Source organism: Eupeodes corollae, chromosome 3, assembly GCF_945859685.1.
Source record: "Eupeodes corollae chromosome 3, idEupCoro1.1, whole genome shotgun sequence".
Lineage (NCBI taxonomy): Eukaryota > Metazoa > Arthropoda > Insecta > Diptera > Syrphidae > Eupeodes > Eupeodes corollae.
Window position 1 is genome coordinate 80879705 of NC_079149.1, and position 18002 is coordinate 80897706.

The following is an 18002-nucleotide window of genomic DNA, read 5'->3' on the forward strand; positions in this document are numbered from 1 at the left end:
CGTTCTACAAATATTTTTGGTATGCAGTTGTTCAGTGATTGTAAATATACGCCCTACATTTGAATTCAGTAAAAAAAAATGTTGATGCGTTTAAAAAAAAAATTTAAAGATCCAAACAGAAAAATTGCACTTCTGATAATCAAATATGGTTGAGACAATATAATATTGAAATCGGTTCATAAGTTGCTGAGAAAATTAAAAAACAAAATAACGGTTCTATGAGCGGTACCTTTCCGGAGCAATACAAAAATATCGTCGCTATGCAGGCAAAATGCACTAAGTCAAAAAAATTAGTTTTGAGTAAATCGATTTTTAAGATTATTTCTCTTGTGAAAATTCAATATTAACTGTTATTTGTAAAATAATCCCATTAAACACAAACTCAACATTTTGACATTTGTTTCCTAAATTTTAGCCAAATTCATATTTGAATTGAAGTATTCCCGGTTTATTTTTTTCGTAACGAAACCATTAAATTTTAAGCCAGTTAATTTTTTGGCCGTCGACGTCAATTGTCGTAAGGTTTTTTTTGTTGGATCTCGAACCCTTGCAGCTTTGAATATATTTAGCTAGTCATTGATGCAATAAATTGACATGAACTTTTTTTGTTTTTTGGCACTATGCATAGAATCAACTTCCATATAAGAATGACCACTTTCTAAAAATTTTGGTCAACAATTTGCAAATTAGATGTTTGCACTAAATTTAAAAACAGTGCAACAATATTTGCATTCCTGTTTTGGCCGGCACAAGTATCCGAAAATATTGAAAGCTCTTTTACGTGTTCTGGTAATTGCTCAATGTATTTCAGAACACAAGACCCGACTTCGCAGCTCCCACCTTTGCCATTTACCTCTGACCAAGCGTAATAAAAAGCATTATTTGGCAAACCAGATTCATAAACTGTAAAATTATGAAGTATAAGTTTCCTCTTATAGTATGTTAAAGAAACATCAGTTGATGGTATTTGAAGCACACTTTGCATATCCATCGAAATTGATCTAAAGCTCTCATCCACATTTGACCTTTCTTTGTCAGTTTGTTTTTCATCAAATGCCTCTTTTTTGCGACGTAAATGGCTTTCATACTCGAGTTGCATATTGAGCTTTGCAGCTGTAGATGAAATTTTATATTTATTGCATAAAAGACATTGATCTTTTTTGGGTACGAAAAAAGATAAATTATAATTTTTGCAAAATGTTCTCCTATATGTGGTTTCGGATATGGTACTTTGAGGATGCTGTTTTTTGAGTAAGTCGTAAATTTTTCTTATTGAAAGCTGACTGTCTAAATATTTGCGTTGACTATTTTTCCGGCAGTAATGGCTTTCCATCGACGGAAAACTTTCGATATGTTTTTTAACATTGTCAATTATCTCTTGGCTTGTTTATTGATTGGAGGTTTTTTGCCTCTTTTATCTTCTGCAGAAAAGTGACCACCAAACTCGTCCCTTCCTAAGAATGCACTAATTACACATCGATTAGAGATGTTTAATGTACTAAAGAAAAATTGTTGGCATACTCTTGTTTTGATATCATTGTGAATAAAAAAATACTTTTTGGCAGTTTGTCGCGGAATTGCACTTTCGTTTCTTGGTCGCCTGTATTTTGGCGCAAGGCATTCAACATTATGAAGAATAAAATTTGTTTGTTCCACAAAAGTCAAAGCCCAAGATTAACATAGTTTTAGTCGAGAGTCCTCATTAATATTCGAGCAGTTGAATGTGCGTTTATGGGCCGGATTCTGTTTGGGAGCTTTTTTTGGTTTTAAATTACCTTTATTATCCTTGTATGGCAAACACTTAGATCTCATTTTTTTGTTGACATTTTTTTTCAATTTTGTGGACAAGCTTTTCTCCATCTGTTCCTTTTTGTATGAGTTTCTTCTTCCGCTGTGTCTTGATCTTCCATGTTGGCATTTGATCCGACCTCATCTTCGCAATTATAACTTGGATCCAAGATGCAGTCTTCGATTTCTTCTGTTGCTTCTGTCACGGCTTCATCAACATTGAGAAATTCTTCTTCACCTAGGACTATTCAAAACCAATATTTGTAAATTCAATCATCTAACCAAAGTTAATTTCTTGCTCGAGGGTTTCATCTAGAACCAAATAATTTTGAATTTCTTGTTGCGAAGGACATTTTTTTTCAACTATTTTAAAGTAAAACACTAGTTTTGAATGGAACTATGATTACCTTACAAAAATAGACAACAACTTACCAAAAGTATTTGTAGCCAATTGGAGTATTGCCCAAGAACGAGAATTCTTATTCATTTTTTTAAATTAATTAAGACTCACACAGAATTTAGTTGATTTTTACTCACTGAGAAACTTACAATTTGTATTGATTTATTTGCATTCGACCGCTTTTATCTTACATTTACCTCATGACATACTTCTTAAGTCTTTTTTTTTCAAATTTAAAAATGTTGTTTTGAAGACAGGAAAAAGGCATTAAGTCTCAGTAATGCTTTATTCCTGTAAACTAGTAGTGATATCATTTTTCTTGTGTTACAGGCAAATAGCACTAAGTCAACTTAGTGCGTTGTGCCAGTATAAAAGTTGTTTTTTCTGATTTCGTGCAAAAAGATACCTCAAATAATTCAAAAAGTACGTCAAATATTTCAACGTGTGTTATTTCACTACATCGATATCATCATTCTTAACCGTTTTGCATTTAAATCTAAAAATCCTAAAAATATGACTTAGTGCGTTTTGGCATTTGGCTGCATACAAACGATATGTTTTTCTTACTAAAAGAAGCCAAGTTAAAATTAAATTTTAGAGAAAAATGTGAAAAATCTATCAGTTTGTTTTTGAGAAAATTCGAATTTTCGTTTTTTGACCAAAAAAATTGTATGGGGGCCACTGTGTTTTGATCTTTAAAAAAAATTTAAAAAATGCCTACCGTGAATCTGCTCAAAACCTTAACTCCCAAGTTTGAACTCAGTTTTAGGATGTAGAATCGTGGACAGACAGACAAAACAGACCGGACGGAATCGCGGGACCCACTTTTTTCGACTTCTCTACCATTGAATATCATATCATGAATTCGAATGCGTAACTTGCCATATAGTTCCTACATGTCGCAAGTAAAAATAGTTTTGTTTTAATTTGTTAAAATTATGTATCATATGTATGTTTACACAAATTTGCGAATGTAATATTCTATACTCTTATATTTACATTTTGTTTCATTGCAAGAGGGCGGTAAAATTTTGGAAAGAAAATTGTTTTTCATGAATGGAAACTAGGGAAATTGCTTAACGTCCTAAGTCCTAACCACTGCTTTCAGAGTAAATTTGTCGGTCGACATGTCCAGTTCTTCGGTATGAAAATAGAGTTACAAGCCACACAAGCAACGAAAGAAAAGTGTTATGACCGTAGTCTTGGCGGGAATTTGTTTAATTGTGTAATTTATTTTTAATGGCATTTATTTCCCATTAAACAATAAAAACCTATAGTTTCCAGAAAATGTATTTGAAGTTTGAAAACAAAAAACATAAAACAAATGTATTTAAATGCGTGTATTGACTGTTACTGAATACTGCTAAACGACAAATTTTTGTTTCGATCGGTGTATGACTGTTTATAAATCTTATACTAAATTCTAGAAAACAATAAAATTGCATATGCGGTATTATTTTCTAATAAAAGATTTCTATTTCTAGGTGCATATGGAGCATGTTTTCAGACAAAGTTTTAAGAAAACAATATCTTAAAAACTTCAGTTTTATTTATTTATTTGACAAACATAATCTATAAAATATTTTTTTAATTATTTAAAATCTAAGACTCAGGGCAACAGGTCCTTAGATGTTATTTTTGTTAATTTGAAATTTATACAAATATAAGAATACATAAACTACTCAGGTTTATAGCTTGCTTGGTGCGGGGGATTGTTAGGACATCGGACGGATTTAATATTTCAGCTAAGCGTTTCTGCTTTTCTTCCACTAAGTAGAATGTTGGTATTTGGTGAGAAATAGGGCATTCAGGAAATAAATATGTGCCAAATAGAAAGGATTTCTCTACAATTTTCACACAGTTCCTGGAATTCATTGGCAAAGTAGTGTTGGCTTGTGAAGATTGTTTTGCCTTCCCTGATACGGAATAGTGCAATACACTCTTTTTCTTCGTATAACATTGCCAAATAAAGATTCAAAACAAAATAGAAACAAAATGCAAAATTAAATGCAAAAGATAGAATAATAGCATTTAACAATAGAAAAGTAATAACTTCAAAAAAGTTTATCATTGAGATTGAGAGTCTCCAAAGTATTGCCCCGTTAATACAAAATTGACGACTAGAAACTAGTTCTAGTTGAAAAGGGAAATTGTATTTGTAGGAAGTTTAAATTTTCTTCGTATAAGTAGTGAGGTACCTCGAAACTCCTTATAAGAAGGTTAAATGTTGCTTCTTTGGCTGCAATGTCTGCAAGGTCATTGCCTTTGATACCTGCATGACCTGTTGTCCATGCTAACCAAATTTTTGTCATAATTGTATATGATGCTACGGATGTAACTCCCTTCTGTTTATTTTGGATTAAACTTTTTTTATATAACAGCGAGAAAAGGTAACTTTTTGAAGCAAAAAGTTTTCCAAACTAGAATTGTGGGTTCATACCAAAAAAAAGAAACTGTCAATTAAACTCCAAAATGATTGATATCATTTATACTTTCGGTTACCCGGACCAATATTCCAGTAATCAGATTTGTAAGGACTAAAGTCTTTTAGTCACTGCAGTTGCAGTTACACTTCTTTCTTAAGTCTTTTGCCTTCCGAAATAATTTTAACTTTCAAAACAACAATTATATGTTGTGTATTTTTAAATCGAGTTTTCAGCAAAAAGTTTTTGAGAATTGTTCACACTGAAGCCTAGTACGCAGCTGAAGTGAAACGATTTTTTTCGGCGGTCTCCAAGTGCAGAGCGAAATGAAAACGAAAACCACAGTGGACAAATATTAGTGGAGAGTCTAAAACAATTGACAAGTTCTGACACTCAGCAGCTGGTAAACAAAAGTGAAAAAATATTCTATTTATAAACATTTTCTTGAGCAGTTAGTACATTGTTTTTTTATTTCTGCAGCTATATTACTCCACAGGTTCGCAACGGCTGAATTATTTTTGTGAAGCCTATGCTCCAACTTCAAAATAGCTTCACTGGCTTCGTTGGTTTTCCTCCGAAGAGAAATCAATTTTTTTTTCTTCGGTTTATTTGTTGGAAGTTGAAGTTCACTGCTCGTCTTCATCACTTCTTGCACATCACAAATAACATCTTCAACATCCTGAGTTTCCGATTCAGAAATGTATTGTTGGAACACATTAGACAAATCCATTTTATTTTAAATTTTAAATCAAATATAAATCAAAGTCAAAACACCGATAGGCACGAGTATACAATTTTTGTTTTGAATAAAAAAATTAAAAGTTAAAATTTTGTAAGCAACTAACATGCCGGGCAATTAAATTGAGAACGAAAAGAGTGGAGAATTGTACTTAGAAATCTAGAAGTTATCCACTAAAATGACACATTTCGTCGTTCAGCAGCGTACTGAAAAACGAAAACCACAGCGAAATTTTTAATTTATGATTTCGTCATGTAATTTTTGTATGGGAATTTTCGTTTGGCATCAGCAGCGTACTCGTAGTAGGCTTGAACGTTTACAAGTTTGCGTTTGACATTTCAATTGGCACAAATTGACTATTAAATATTGTTGTTAATACATACTACGAAGAATGTAATAGCCTTTTCATACCAAACCCAAAACAATTTTACAATTAAATTTCCCTGGGTATAGTTTCTGAATACAGGAAAATCTCAGCCATCTTCTGGGGTAAGAACGGGTATCACCATCATCTTCGTACTGGGTTAAAAAGTACCTAATGGAGTCATCATAAGAACCCGGAAATGTATCTATTGATTCTCTGAAATTTAAAATGCATTGTAATACTACATTATGTTTTTTTTGTATTTAGTTAAAATATTACCCGAGAGAAGGCTGTCTTCCACAACAAAATCTAGATTTATATGTATAAAAAACCTCTGGAGTTGTAGACAGAAATTGAAAATATGAAAGTGAAAGATTTCTTTTGGTAGCAGACATTAGTTCTTTTTGTTTACAATTTAGGTTTATTTGTTTAGTTCATCTTTGGATTGCTACTAGTTTTCGACATGTTTAATATAAAACTTTTTGTTTACGATTAATATATGGAAAAACTTGAGTCTCGATGTAGGTTTTATGACAAAACCGGGTTTTTAGTTTGGTACGAAAAGCGTATAAGAATATGTTTATAGCCTTTTCACACCAAACCCAAAACCGGGTTTCCGAAAACCCAAAAATCGTTCACACCGAACATTTACACGTTTTCATTTGACATTTAAATTTATTTGTCAAATTTTGTATTGATAAAAGAATTTGTGAGTAAAAACTTTTGTTCTTCTCAAATTATTTGTAAAAATAAAATGAATTCTAACCAGTTCAACAAGAACTACAAGCTCGCTTGGCTGCAGCTATCCTCTTTGTTTACTTCAACCGGTCTGAACAATTCACTAAGTAGAAGCTAGTTGCCTAGAAAATATATCATACAATCAACAACAAACAAAACTGTTATACAAAAACAAATTGAGTGGTGCAACAGTCCGTTGAGAACTAGGGCCCAGCGACTTACAACTCTCAACCATTCCTGTGTGCGAAAAATGTTGTCAGGAATGGAAGAGACCTACAGTTTATATGCCGAATCCGAACGGCTAATTTGAGAAAGCACTATTTCATGACAAGAATTGCTCTTGAAGAATTTGTCAATTCCACAAGAGGCAGTACCAGTGAAAAGACTTTAGATGGCATAGACAGGGATCGAACTCAAGACCTCTGGCATGACAGTCCAACGCACTAATCATCACGCCATGGATGCTACAAAAATAAACAAATCTGTTACTTTAGAAATTAATTTAATTTAAAACATTTTCATATAAGATATTTTGTTTGGCTCTTTTGTTCTTTTTGTTTTTGGAATGCAAATAAAAAACTTATTTCATTCTTTCCCAACGTTTCGTAAGTGTTCCTTACTTCTTCAGGGGTGTCTTTATTCAATATTTTTCATTAAATCACATTAATTCTATTAATTTTATTTCCATTCCTGCATCCATTCAAACGACGGCACTGACACAAAATTGAAAATAAATTAACAAAAAGAATATGAAATAAATAATAGACATAAACAAGAAAAAACTATCAAATTAAACAGAATTGACACTTATATCACAGGTTTCCCAGGTACTTTTTTGATTATCTAAAACATTCAATACATTTTCTTCTTCTTTCACAACATATTCAATCCAAAATACTGAGCTTATGACTTTTGCTTCTGCTGGCCAAATGTCCCCTCAGTATCGCCATATTTGGTGGCCGTCCGAGCAACTTATAGGCGGTATTGAGAAGATTCTGAACGATTTCGTGTAGGTCCTTATGGCTGGAGCAGAAAAAGTCAATTCCAAGTTAAAGATTCATACCACATTCACACTCATCCAAGTGATCACTGACGCTGTTATGATGGACTGAAATTTCTCCATGACTATCTCTTTATCTTCTTCCTTTGAAGTTGCGATAGCCCACTGTTGTAATTTTATTCACTGGAACAACGATTCCCACATTGTGGAATGTCTTGGCGCAAATTTTCCTAGCCTGCTGCGACTTAGCCTCCACCAGAAATGTTCTTTCATACTTATTCTCCTCCACAAATGAACTTATCGCCTTTCTCGTATCTCCCAAATTATTCTGATTGAACGGAGCTACCGGAAAGTCTTTCTCCAGGTAGTAAGCAAAAGCGTCGATAATATTTCTGGCGACGAGTTAAGAGCCTTGCACATGAGAGCGAACAATGAATGAACGAATGGACGAACAAACGTAATTTTATACATTTCATAAGTCAATTTCAAACAAAAATACATTTTAATTATAAGAAACCAATTCAAACTTATGTTAGGATAATGAAATTTGCATTTTGTTCTCTACAATAAGAGAATTTTGTAAAAACAATTTGGTAGTAACGAATTGCAGTGTGTTTGCTACGAACTGTCAAACTCTATTCGCGTTCCACATACCATCCACACTGAAACGAATAAATTGTTCGCGCTCAACTTAACCTCAAAATTATACCACTCTTGCTTTGTTTGTTTAAAAGGGTAATTATAAATTGACAATTCGTCGCTGTCTGCCAATAGATATAAAGCTCATGTAAAAGGAAAGTCGAAATATGCGAACATCCACAGTGCGCATTTCGCAGCTCATGTGGAAGATGCTTAAAAATATAACTTTTGCGTTGTTTTACACACACTTTTTCACTTTTAGTTGTCAACAGCTGATCGACAAATTGTTATCAAAACAGGAATGACATCCGAAGTCTATCATCTCTACGTTTATTATGGACTATTTTTGGAGAACATCGTCTTTAGTAAATCCACGATCCACACCAAATTACATTAATCCTTTATGTGAAGAATTAAATTAAGTCCTATTTATTTGCAATTTGGTACTTAACATTTCACTTTAAAATGTTCAGACTCGGAAAACAAGCAAACAAATTTGTTATTAAGGTTTATTTTGTGTTTTTGTCATTAAAATTTTCGAATCATCGAATTACTACTTTTTTCATCTCAGAATTTGACGGATCGTCAAGGCCTCATTCAGTTACCGGTTCGGCACAAGTCCTATTTGCCCATAAATACCATAATAATGTTCGTTCCACAACAAGAGGTTCGTTGTTTTATTCGTTCATGTATTATTTGTAAATTGGAATACATTTACTAATTGGAATAATCTCTCACACGTAGGCATGGATTGTCGAACGAATGGGACGTTTTCATGAAATAATGGATCCCGGAGTGAACTTCTTGTTGCCTTTTGTTGATAAAATCAAATATGTTCAAAGCCTGAAGGAAATAGCTATCGACGTTCCAAAACAATCCGCTATTTCCTTGGACAATGTCACGTTGAGTATAGATGGAGTTTTATATTTAAGAATAATTGATCCTTATAAAGGTGTGTTGTGCATCGAAGAGAACAAAACCATTATTAATACATTTTTTGGTAGCATCTTATGGTGTAGAAGATCCCGAATTTGCTGTTACGCAACTAGCACAAACAACAATGAGATCCGAATTAGGAAAGATGTCCCTCGACAAAGTGTTTAGAGAAAGGGAATCTCTAAATGTCAGCATTGTAGATTCCATTAATAAGGCTAGCGAAGCGTGGGGCATTACGTGTCTGCGATATGAAATTCGTGATATTAAAGTAAGAAATTTATCTGTACTTTATGTGCTGAAATGATGTGTTATATGTAGCTACCTGATCGAGTACACGAAGCTATGCAAATGCAAGTTGAAGCCGAGAGGAAAAAAAGAGCCGCAATATTAGAATCTGAGGGAATTCGGGAAGCTGAAATTAATATTGCTGAAGGAAAAAGAAAATCGAGAATTCTAGCTTCGGGTATGTTCTTAATCAGCATTCTTATTTTTTTATTTATTCATTGAAACACCTGTTAAAGGGTAAATAGTTACGCAGCAGTATATAATTGTTTATTTAAGTTATTTCATTTTTTCGTAAACCCATATTTAAACAAAATCATCTGGTACATTCAGGGTACAATACCTTTGTGTCAATTTATGTATTTAAGTCCAAACGGCCGATTTCTTCAGTGAGTTTGGAGGATAATTTAAGATTGTTGTCTTGATTTTTTTTTTAAATGTTTTAAGATTGTTGTTTTTAGCTGTGGGTTATTCAAAGAATTTAAATAATAAAATCAATGTAATAATTTTGTCTTAATCCGATCTTAAAGGTCAGAATTTTCTGAAGAAATTGGCTGTTTCATATACCATCTTTACTAAGAATATCTTGAATTAACTAGTTTCCTATCACTCCAAAATACTCTTGGTACAATAAATAAATTTGTCTTAGGGTTGGATAAAACAAACTGTACTGCATGTTGTAATAAGGCATGGTTTAGCAGTTATTTGAACAATTTAGAACAACATTTATATTTTCTTATTTCGTGTATAAAATAAATAGTTTTGATCTTTTAAAATTTGCAGAGGCCGAGCGGCAAGAAAATATCAACAAAGCAAGTGGAGAAGCAGCAGCTATTCTTGCTATTGCAGACGCCCGAGCAAGAGGACTCCAAACGATAGCAAAATCAGTGGTCACAGAAGTAAGTTATAAAGTAAAAAAGATTCAATTTGGTTAGAAATTCCTTATTTCCAATTACAATAATAATTATAAAAGTTTGCGACGACTAAAACGAACAAATAGAATAGGTTCAAAATGTTCTAATTAATTTAGTTTATTGTGGTTAGAGGTGTTTCCACTAAGGCATCTCCCCTTATCCAGGCGGCAGCGGAAGAATTCTCGAGATGGAATCAACGGTGGCGTCTACAGTTCCAGTAAGGTTGTGAACACCTACTACTACTTAGTGAACACCTTATAGTGCTTCTTCGACACATTCGGAGCCCAGACCTGTAAGGAGCGGTTGATCCGGCTCCGCTTCCTTGGAGTTATACTAAGGATCTGGCCCTCCAGGTTGGGGGTTGTGCCGTCGAGGTGACTTCCTGGCCACTTAAAAAATACCTTTAGTTGCGAAGCACCACAAGCCTCGGATACGGACGGATTCACTGTTGACAACCCACGCAAACGAAATAAGGACAACGAACTTCGGATATATACGTGGAATGTTAGGTCCCTTAACAGACCACGTGCAGCCGAACAATTAGCGGAAGTCCTAAACTGCTGCAAGGCAGATATTACCGCCATCCAAGAAGTGCGATGGGATGGACCGGGCAAACGCAAACTAAAAGACAGCGATATATACTACGGCGACTGCTACCGAGAACAAAGACAGCGTCTATTTGGGTGTGGATTTGTTGTTGGAACTAGGCTCAGGCAAAAAGTCTTTATTTTCAACAATGTGATCACGACAATCCGCATCAAGGCTAAATTCGCCAACATAAGCCTAATATGTGCGCATGCCCCAGTACGGGAGAAAGATGAAGACACCAAAGACATATTCTTCGAACTCTTGGACAAGACATATGAGCAGTGCCTTGGCTATGACATTAAAATTGTCTTAGGAGATTTTAATGCCAAGCTATGAAGAGAAGACATCTTTGGTGGCATAATCGGGAGATACAGCCTGCACGACACTGCCTCCGACAACGGATTCAGGCTGGTCGATTTCGCTGAGGGGCGAGACGTTCTGGTAGGTAGTACGCAGTTCACGCATCTTAATATCCACAAGGGGACATGGAAATCTCCTGATCAATCAACCTTCAACCAGATTGACCACATTGCGATCGACGCACGACACTTCTCCAGTATACAGAATATCCGAACATTCCGAGAGGCCAACATTGACTCGGACCACTACCTCGTTGTAGCCAGGGTACGACTACGGATATCCAGATCCAAGCCAAAACAAGGAAATACTGTGAGAAGATTCGACGTTAGACAGCTACAATCGCAAGAGACTGCCATGTCCTTTCCCGATCGAGTCTCTAATAACCTCTTAAGGAGTCCTATGCTGCCTGCATTAAGCATTGAAAACCAGTGGCAATATTGCATTGCAGCCATCAGAGATGCCGACTCTGAAGTGCTAGGTTTCACACGGCCACCACAGCGAAACCCCTGGTTTGACGACAAATGCCGGCAAGCGCACGCAGCTAAACAATAGTCATACAAAACGGCGCTGGACAGGAGGACCAGAGCTGCTCGCGGGCTCTACGAGCAGAAGAGGAGAGAGGAACATTGGTCTCTTAAATGGAAAAAAAGAGAGCATGAGAAGCGCGTGATCGAGGAGATAGAGGGATATCACAACAGGAATGAGGTTCGTAAATTATACCAAAAAGGTAAAAAAAACTCCCAAAGGTACAAGCCACTAACCGAAGCCTGTAAGGACGATCAGGAGAACATCGTAGTGGAACAGCAGTCTTTGTTGAGAATATGGAAAGAGCACTTCCCCAAATTATATAACGGCGATGACGAACCGAATTCCTCTCCTCTGTAAGGGAGATAGAACCACTTAACCTCGGCGACGCAGATCAACAATTCCGCCTACCCGACCTTGACGAAGTGAAGATAACTATATCTAAACTTAAGTCAAACAAAGCTGCTGGAGCTGACGGCTTCGCTGCCGAACTATTCAAAGCATCAGGCGATGACTTGGTACGGAGCACCAACTCAATATGGTCTGAAGAAAGCAATGCCGATGAGTGGAATCTCAGCATAGTGTGCCCGATACACAAGAAAGGAGACCCTCTAAACTGCGCCAACTACAGAGGCATCAGTCACCCAGGTGCTAGAGGACCTTAACAAACTTGGCGTGCGAAACTAGGGACCGAGCTGGCTAGAGACGCATGTTGGTTGAGGCCCATGTCCGCCCCGGACTGTAGCGCCACCTTAAGAAAGTAAATAAGTTGTAATACCACTGAATCCAAAACTTATTTATTAAACCGTCTCGAACATAAAAGGCCTTAATCACAGCATGGGCATAGCTCCCATTAGTTCTTTTAAAATGAAAAATCTGAAATATGTCAAATATAAATTTTCGCAATGCGTTTTCTGCAAGAAAATGAATGGATAATGTAAAAGTTTATTATTTTAAAGAAACCATTATTACAATTTAAGCCATTTAACAGCAAATTAATATTAAAAACAGAAGCAGGGACAGAATAACTCTATAATTTAACACCTTACATAATCGGATACTTAATATTTGCGTAGCCTTTCAATTTGATTACCTGGCTTAAAGAGGAGATCGAGGAATCGCATCGAAATTGAATTGAAATTTCTATGCAAGTATACAGTCGTTGTCATACAATTAAGCCATCAATATATAGCAAAATATTTCGTTGAAAATGAAGAAACTTAACACAATGATAAATTAATTTATTTATGCAAAACATACATTTAGTAACTAGAAGTTCAGATGATATTTTATTTTTAAAAAATATCTTTGAAAAACTTATTACAGTAATGATATGTTGTTTTAATCGATTTTGGAAGTGGACATGTAATTAAGCCATCTGCAATGAAGTACGTTTATTAATAACTAACCCTATTGAGGGCAACTTTATTGCAGCTAGTATATAGTTGAATATTCTTTCTGTTTTATTATTTCTGCGCATCTTTTTTGCATTGTACAAGCAATGAACTCTGGGCAGAAGCTATTTTTGACCGCTCTTCTTTAACAATGTTCCAAAGAGAAGCCTTATTCGTAGGTTTTCTAGCAGGAACTGCTTTTTTATGATACCCCATAGATTTACTCAGATCCGGGCTTTGAACAGGCCACTCCAGGACTTGCATTGAATTTGATTCAAACCAGGATTTAACGACCTGAAAGCAATGCCATATTTTACAGTTTTTTTTGTGTGTATTTCGGGTCCAATTCTTTCAATGGAGGACGCCTCACATACTGTGTTCCGTCACTGCCAAAAATTTGAACTTGGACCAAATTCCAAAAATTTGGACTTTTATAAAGGTGTTCTAAAGAACCATTCTTCGAGCAATATTTTGATTGAAAGGTTAGGCTTAGGTCTAGCTTCAATTCAAATTTGTTTCTTGGAGTCGCCTTCGTATGGTTCTTGCTGATTGGCATCCCTGTCAAACTTATCCGTTAGTGCAGAATGACGATGGAGAATGCACGCTGCTCTATCAAGGTCGGAAGGCTTATTTATTGACAGGCTTGTTTATAATGAAATGTGTTCATTGAATAAAATTTTGTAAAAAAAAAAGTACAACATGTGTACATATATAGGAACATCAATATTTTTTTTTGTATAATAGGTATTAATTTATTCGACGGTATCTATACAATTTATGCATATACCTGCTCGGTGTTCATCACAAACGCGACGATGACAAACTGGCTAAGGCAAATCCTAAATCTTTTAAAAAATTGATGTCTAGTGATTGACTTGTTTATATCATTTAAAATATACAAAATATAGGCATTAATGCCAGCTTGGTCGATCATGTTTGTAAAAAATTTTAAAGACCAGCGTCTTGTACCACAACCTGCCGAGTAAGCGTGGCATTTTTGGTCAAACATGTCAGTTCCACCTTTGTTTTTATTATAATCCAAAGCAATACATGGCTTATTTTCTATTGGATCTATTTCCGCTTAACATACCCGTGGCATGATGGTAAGTGCGATGGACTGTCATGCGAAAGGTCTTGGGTTCGATCCATGCCTATGCCATCTAAAGTTTTCGAGTCCTGCCTCTTGCGAGGAATTGAAAAATTCTCCAAGAGTAATTCTTGTCATGAAAAATGCTTTCTCAAATTTGCCGTTCGCATTCGGCTTAAAACTGTAGGTCCTTCCATCCCTGACAACAGTACTCGCACACAGAAATGGTTGAGAGTTGTCAATCACTAGGCCCTAGTTCTCAAACGGACTGTTGCGCCACCCAATTTTTTTTATTTCCGCTTTATGGTGTAAAGAAGAGAAAAGCAAAACTAGTTTTTTTTTTTTTGAGTGTATGACAATAACGTCAAATCACGAGTAAAAACAAATCTCGGAGAACCGACGGAACTTTACGACACTAGAGTCACACAGGTGACAATTTGGCCTTGTGCACTTTTGCAACCTTACAGTGCCAAGCCCTTCAAGTGACTGACGCCGCACTACTTACCGGTTGGAAGCCCTATAGTAGGACTTACCATGCACACTAGATGGCGCTAAAGCGCTTGTGCTAAGAGTGCGGGAACTTTGAATTGTTTGGCTTGCCCGATTTGCACCCGTGTGTCCACATAGGGTTAATAGACTCTACAAAAATAAAATGTATTATATATTGAAATCAATTGATTGAGGAAACTATTTGGACCATAGTTTGTTCTACTTAATATATGGCACAATTGTTGCTTTAGTTTTATACTTGCACGACTAAAACTAAAATTTAACTGACTTAAGGCCCAATTATAATAGGCATAAGCAAACATAAGCTTATGTCAAAAACCCAACGAAAATTCACTTAAGGTTGTGAAATTACAGCGGATAGCCATAATGCAATTTTGCTCACGTATCTACATGTCACATTTTACTTATGTGGCGAGCGACTGGGACCGCTCTTGCTTAAGTTTGATTAAGTTAACGAAACGGAGCTAGACTCCATTATGTTCACTCGTATTGAGATTCTTTGTATGCATATGCTAGCTTATGCCTATTATAGTTGGGCAACTCTAAAACAAAATTACAGATACTTTGTATGACTGGTGAGGGCAAGGCCGGATTTAGAGGTCCAGAGGCTTCGGGACAATCAAAGAGCGGTGGCCCCCTCGCCCCAAATTATTTTAAGTAAACCATTTTTTTCACTCGAGTCATTCAATAAATAATTTATTGTGAAACGAAGTAGATTCATTTAGTGTTGAACAAACACATATAAATATAAACGGGAAAAAGAGTAAATCGCTTTCAATGCTCAGCGAAGCATATTTTTTATAATTTTCATTTTTGAAAATGAGCGCTCTCCATCAAAATCAAATACATTCTCAATGCAATTTCGAGGTTTTGGAATGTTGCTCTGAAATTTTGATTTTCGAGAAGTTGGTAGTTCCAGCGATTGACCTGTTCCATAGGCCAATACCAAGACTAGGCTCTAAATCATCCGGATACACTTTCACAAATGCCTGCTGCAGCGTGCAAATTTTCAGCATCAATCTTCTCGATGTAATTCAGGAATCCAAATCTTGATCGTCAGCTTCATAGGCATGCAGTCTTTCACTAAGAGAAACGGATAACGGATATTTTTTCTTGGGTGACAGATTTGCGTCATGTGGTTTCCGGTAATCGGGCGGATTCAATCCCACATTTATCGTTCTAGTGCGGGTGCGTGATTGTGCATATTCATCGGTATGGGATATTTTTTTGGCTGCTTCCTCGTATTTATCAAAATCATTTTGTTTGGATTCCACGAATGATTTCTATGATTCTAGTGTACGCATTGCCGATTCAAGAATTATTTTCGGGTCTTGCAACATCTTTTTTGTAGCGTTGAATCGCTCCAAGAGATCATTAAAAAATGTTGCAAGCAAAGTGGTTCGAGACCACTCATCTTCTGTAGAACGTGCGTTGCTTCATTCATCACGATGTCTTTTTGCTCTTTATTGGAAGATATGCATGTTAGAGCTTCTTCGATTTCCGAATAGGTGTTGACTAAGGCTTTTGTAGCTTTAGCTCGACAAGACCAACAAGTGTCGCTGAGCTTTTTCAGCCATTAAGCTACCCAAGATGGGTAGTGAATTGGAAGTGCTTTTTATCAGGTCCATTTGAGATTTTGATATTTCACTGATTGCCTGATTGAAGTGAACAAATATAGATCAATGATTTCTGTTATTTAAGATTAATATAATTAAATAATCATGTATGTATGCACAAAGTACCTTAGGCTGTAGGTAAAGGTAAAAGAGCAAACAAAAAAATACATACCAAAGGAAAACATGTTTACTAGTTGGAATTTGAAACAAAAATTTTCCGAAGTCTCTATTGTGGGGGCCCCCGTTTGTGGAGGCCCCGTGTTGCCCTCGAGACAATCCGGCCCTGAGTGAGTGTAAGAAGATTTATTAAAACGAGCATTTCAGAGTATGGGGAAGTGTACGTTCACGTGACCATGGAAGAAAACGAAGGCATAAATCTTTATCATCCTCATATCATGACCCACCCGAAGCCATGTTTTACAGTAGTAAGTATGTGTATACATATGCGAAAATTATTCACTTGCTTTTCCCCATCGCATACAATAATTCTTCCATCTGAAACTTTATGTTAAATTTGCTTCGGTCCGTGAATGAATTAAACCTAATAAATAATATGTCCTATGGGTAACTAACAATGCAAAATAATCTTGTTCCAAGAAGATGTATCGTGGCTTCATGCCTATTTTGTTTATTATTGGTCGTAGTCTCTTTCAAAAAAAACATTAGAGATTCCAAAGAAGGAAGTTTAGGTGATTAGTCTAAAAATAAACTTCTCATTATACGTCTCCAGCTTCTTTCTTTTTACTTTTCTGCTCATATTATGAATCTTATTTTCAGTTTTAATTGGCTCTGTTGCACAATTTTTTCTGTTTCTTGTTCTGATTTAGCGTCCTTGAAAAACTATATATTTGATGACCGTGAAAAAATATAGTACATAATTGATTTTTGTTTTTTTTTTTAGGATGGAAAAAATGCTGCCTCGCTGACATTGGCCGAGCAATATATTTCAGCTTTTAGTAATTTAGCAAAAACGAACAATACTATGCTGTTACCTTCGAACTCAAGTGACATTTCTTCAATGGTATTCCAAGCGCTAAACGTTTATGACATGATATCCAAGAAAAACGGTTTCGGAAATAATGTAGAAGCAATAAGGAAATCAGAAGAACACGTAGAATCGCCCAAAAAAGAGTCATGTTTTTCTGTAGAGCCAAACGAGAATTTTAGAAAAACGAATAACGTTTAATAAAAAGGTTTAAAACAAATATCGCTGACTTTTAATAAAACAAAAAAAAAATACATATGTGACTTTTAATAAAACAAAAAAAAATACATATGTATTTCAATGTGTGAATGGTTTGTTCTGCACATTCATGTATTGAAATATAAAATTTAACAAAATAAAATTCTTAAAAATCCGGTTTCAAAATCGAGGTTATTTTAACAGGATATTGCGATAAACACAAACTGGAAAATAAACTTCCAGTCCTTTTTCGGACTCTTAGCTGCACACAAATTAGAAGCTGCTGATAATAAAGAACTTCCAATTGCATTTGAATTTTTTAGTCAATATCAAGACCTATAAAAAATGATTTGGTCTCACATAAAAAATTAAGTTGCCTTAATTGGAAGGCCTTGCCTTACTTTCAAATACCTTATGTCGCCTGAACCTGACCATTTTTATTTTAAGTTATAAGGGCGAAAATTAAAATAGGTTTTATGTCTCTGAGCATTATAAAACTGCGCTGTCGACGATTTT

General features: G+C 35.3%; 1 protein-coding gene across 1 annotated transcript; it reads left to right on the forward strand.

Annotated features, from left to right (window-relative positions):
* Nucleotides 1-8431: 8431 nt before the first annotated feature.
* On the forward strand, nt 8432-17508 carry LOC129952032 (stomatin-like protein stl-1). The gene is made up of 7 exons (XM_056064454.1): nt 8432-8598; nt 8663-8758; nt 8836-9043; nt 9096-9295; nt 9346-9490; nt 10093-10208; nt 17205-17508. The coding sequence occupies exons 1-7, from the start codon at nt 8557-8559 to the stop codon at nt 17487-17489; spliced, it is 1092 nt and encodes a 363-aa protein (XP_055920429.1). The 5' UTR covers nt 8432-8556; the 3' UTR covers nt 17490-17508.
* Nucleotides 17509-18002: the final 494 nt, after the last annotated feature.

What these genes read in the sequence shown, in the direction of transcription:
- LOC129952032 (XM_056064454.1), top strand. Translation starts at nt 8,557, where the DNA reads ATGTTCAGACTCGGAAAACAAGCAAACAAATTTGTTATTAAG. An exon ending in ATCGAGAATTCTAGCTTCGG is followed by an intron (nt 9,491 to 10,092) that starts GTATGTTCTTAA and finishes TAAAATTTGCAG; the next exon opens with AGGCCGAGCGGCAAGAAAAT. An exon ending in CAAAATCAGTGGTCACAGAA is followed by an intron (nt 10,209 to 17,204) that starts GTAAGTTATAAA and finishes TTTTTTTTTTAG; the next exon opens with GATGGAAAAAATGCTGCCTC.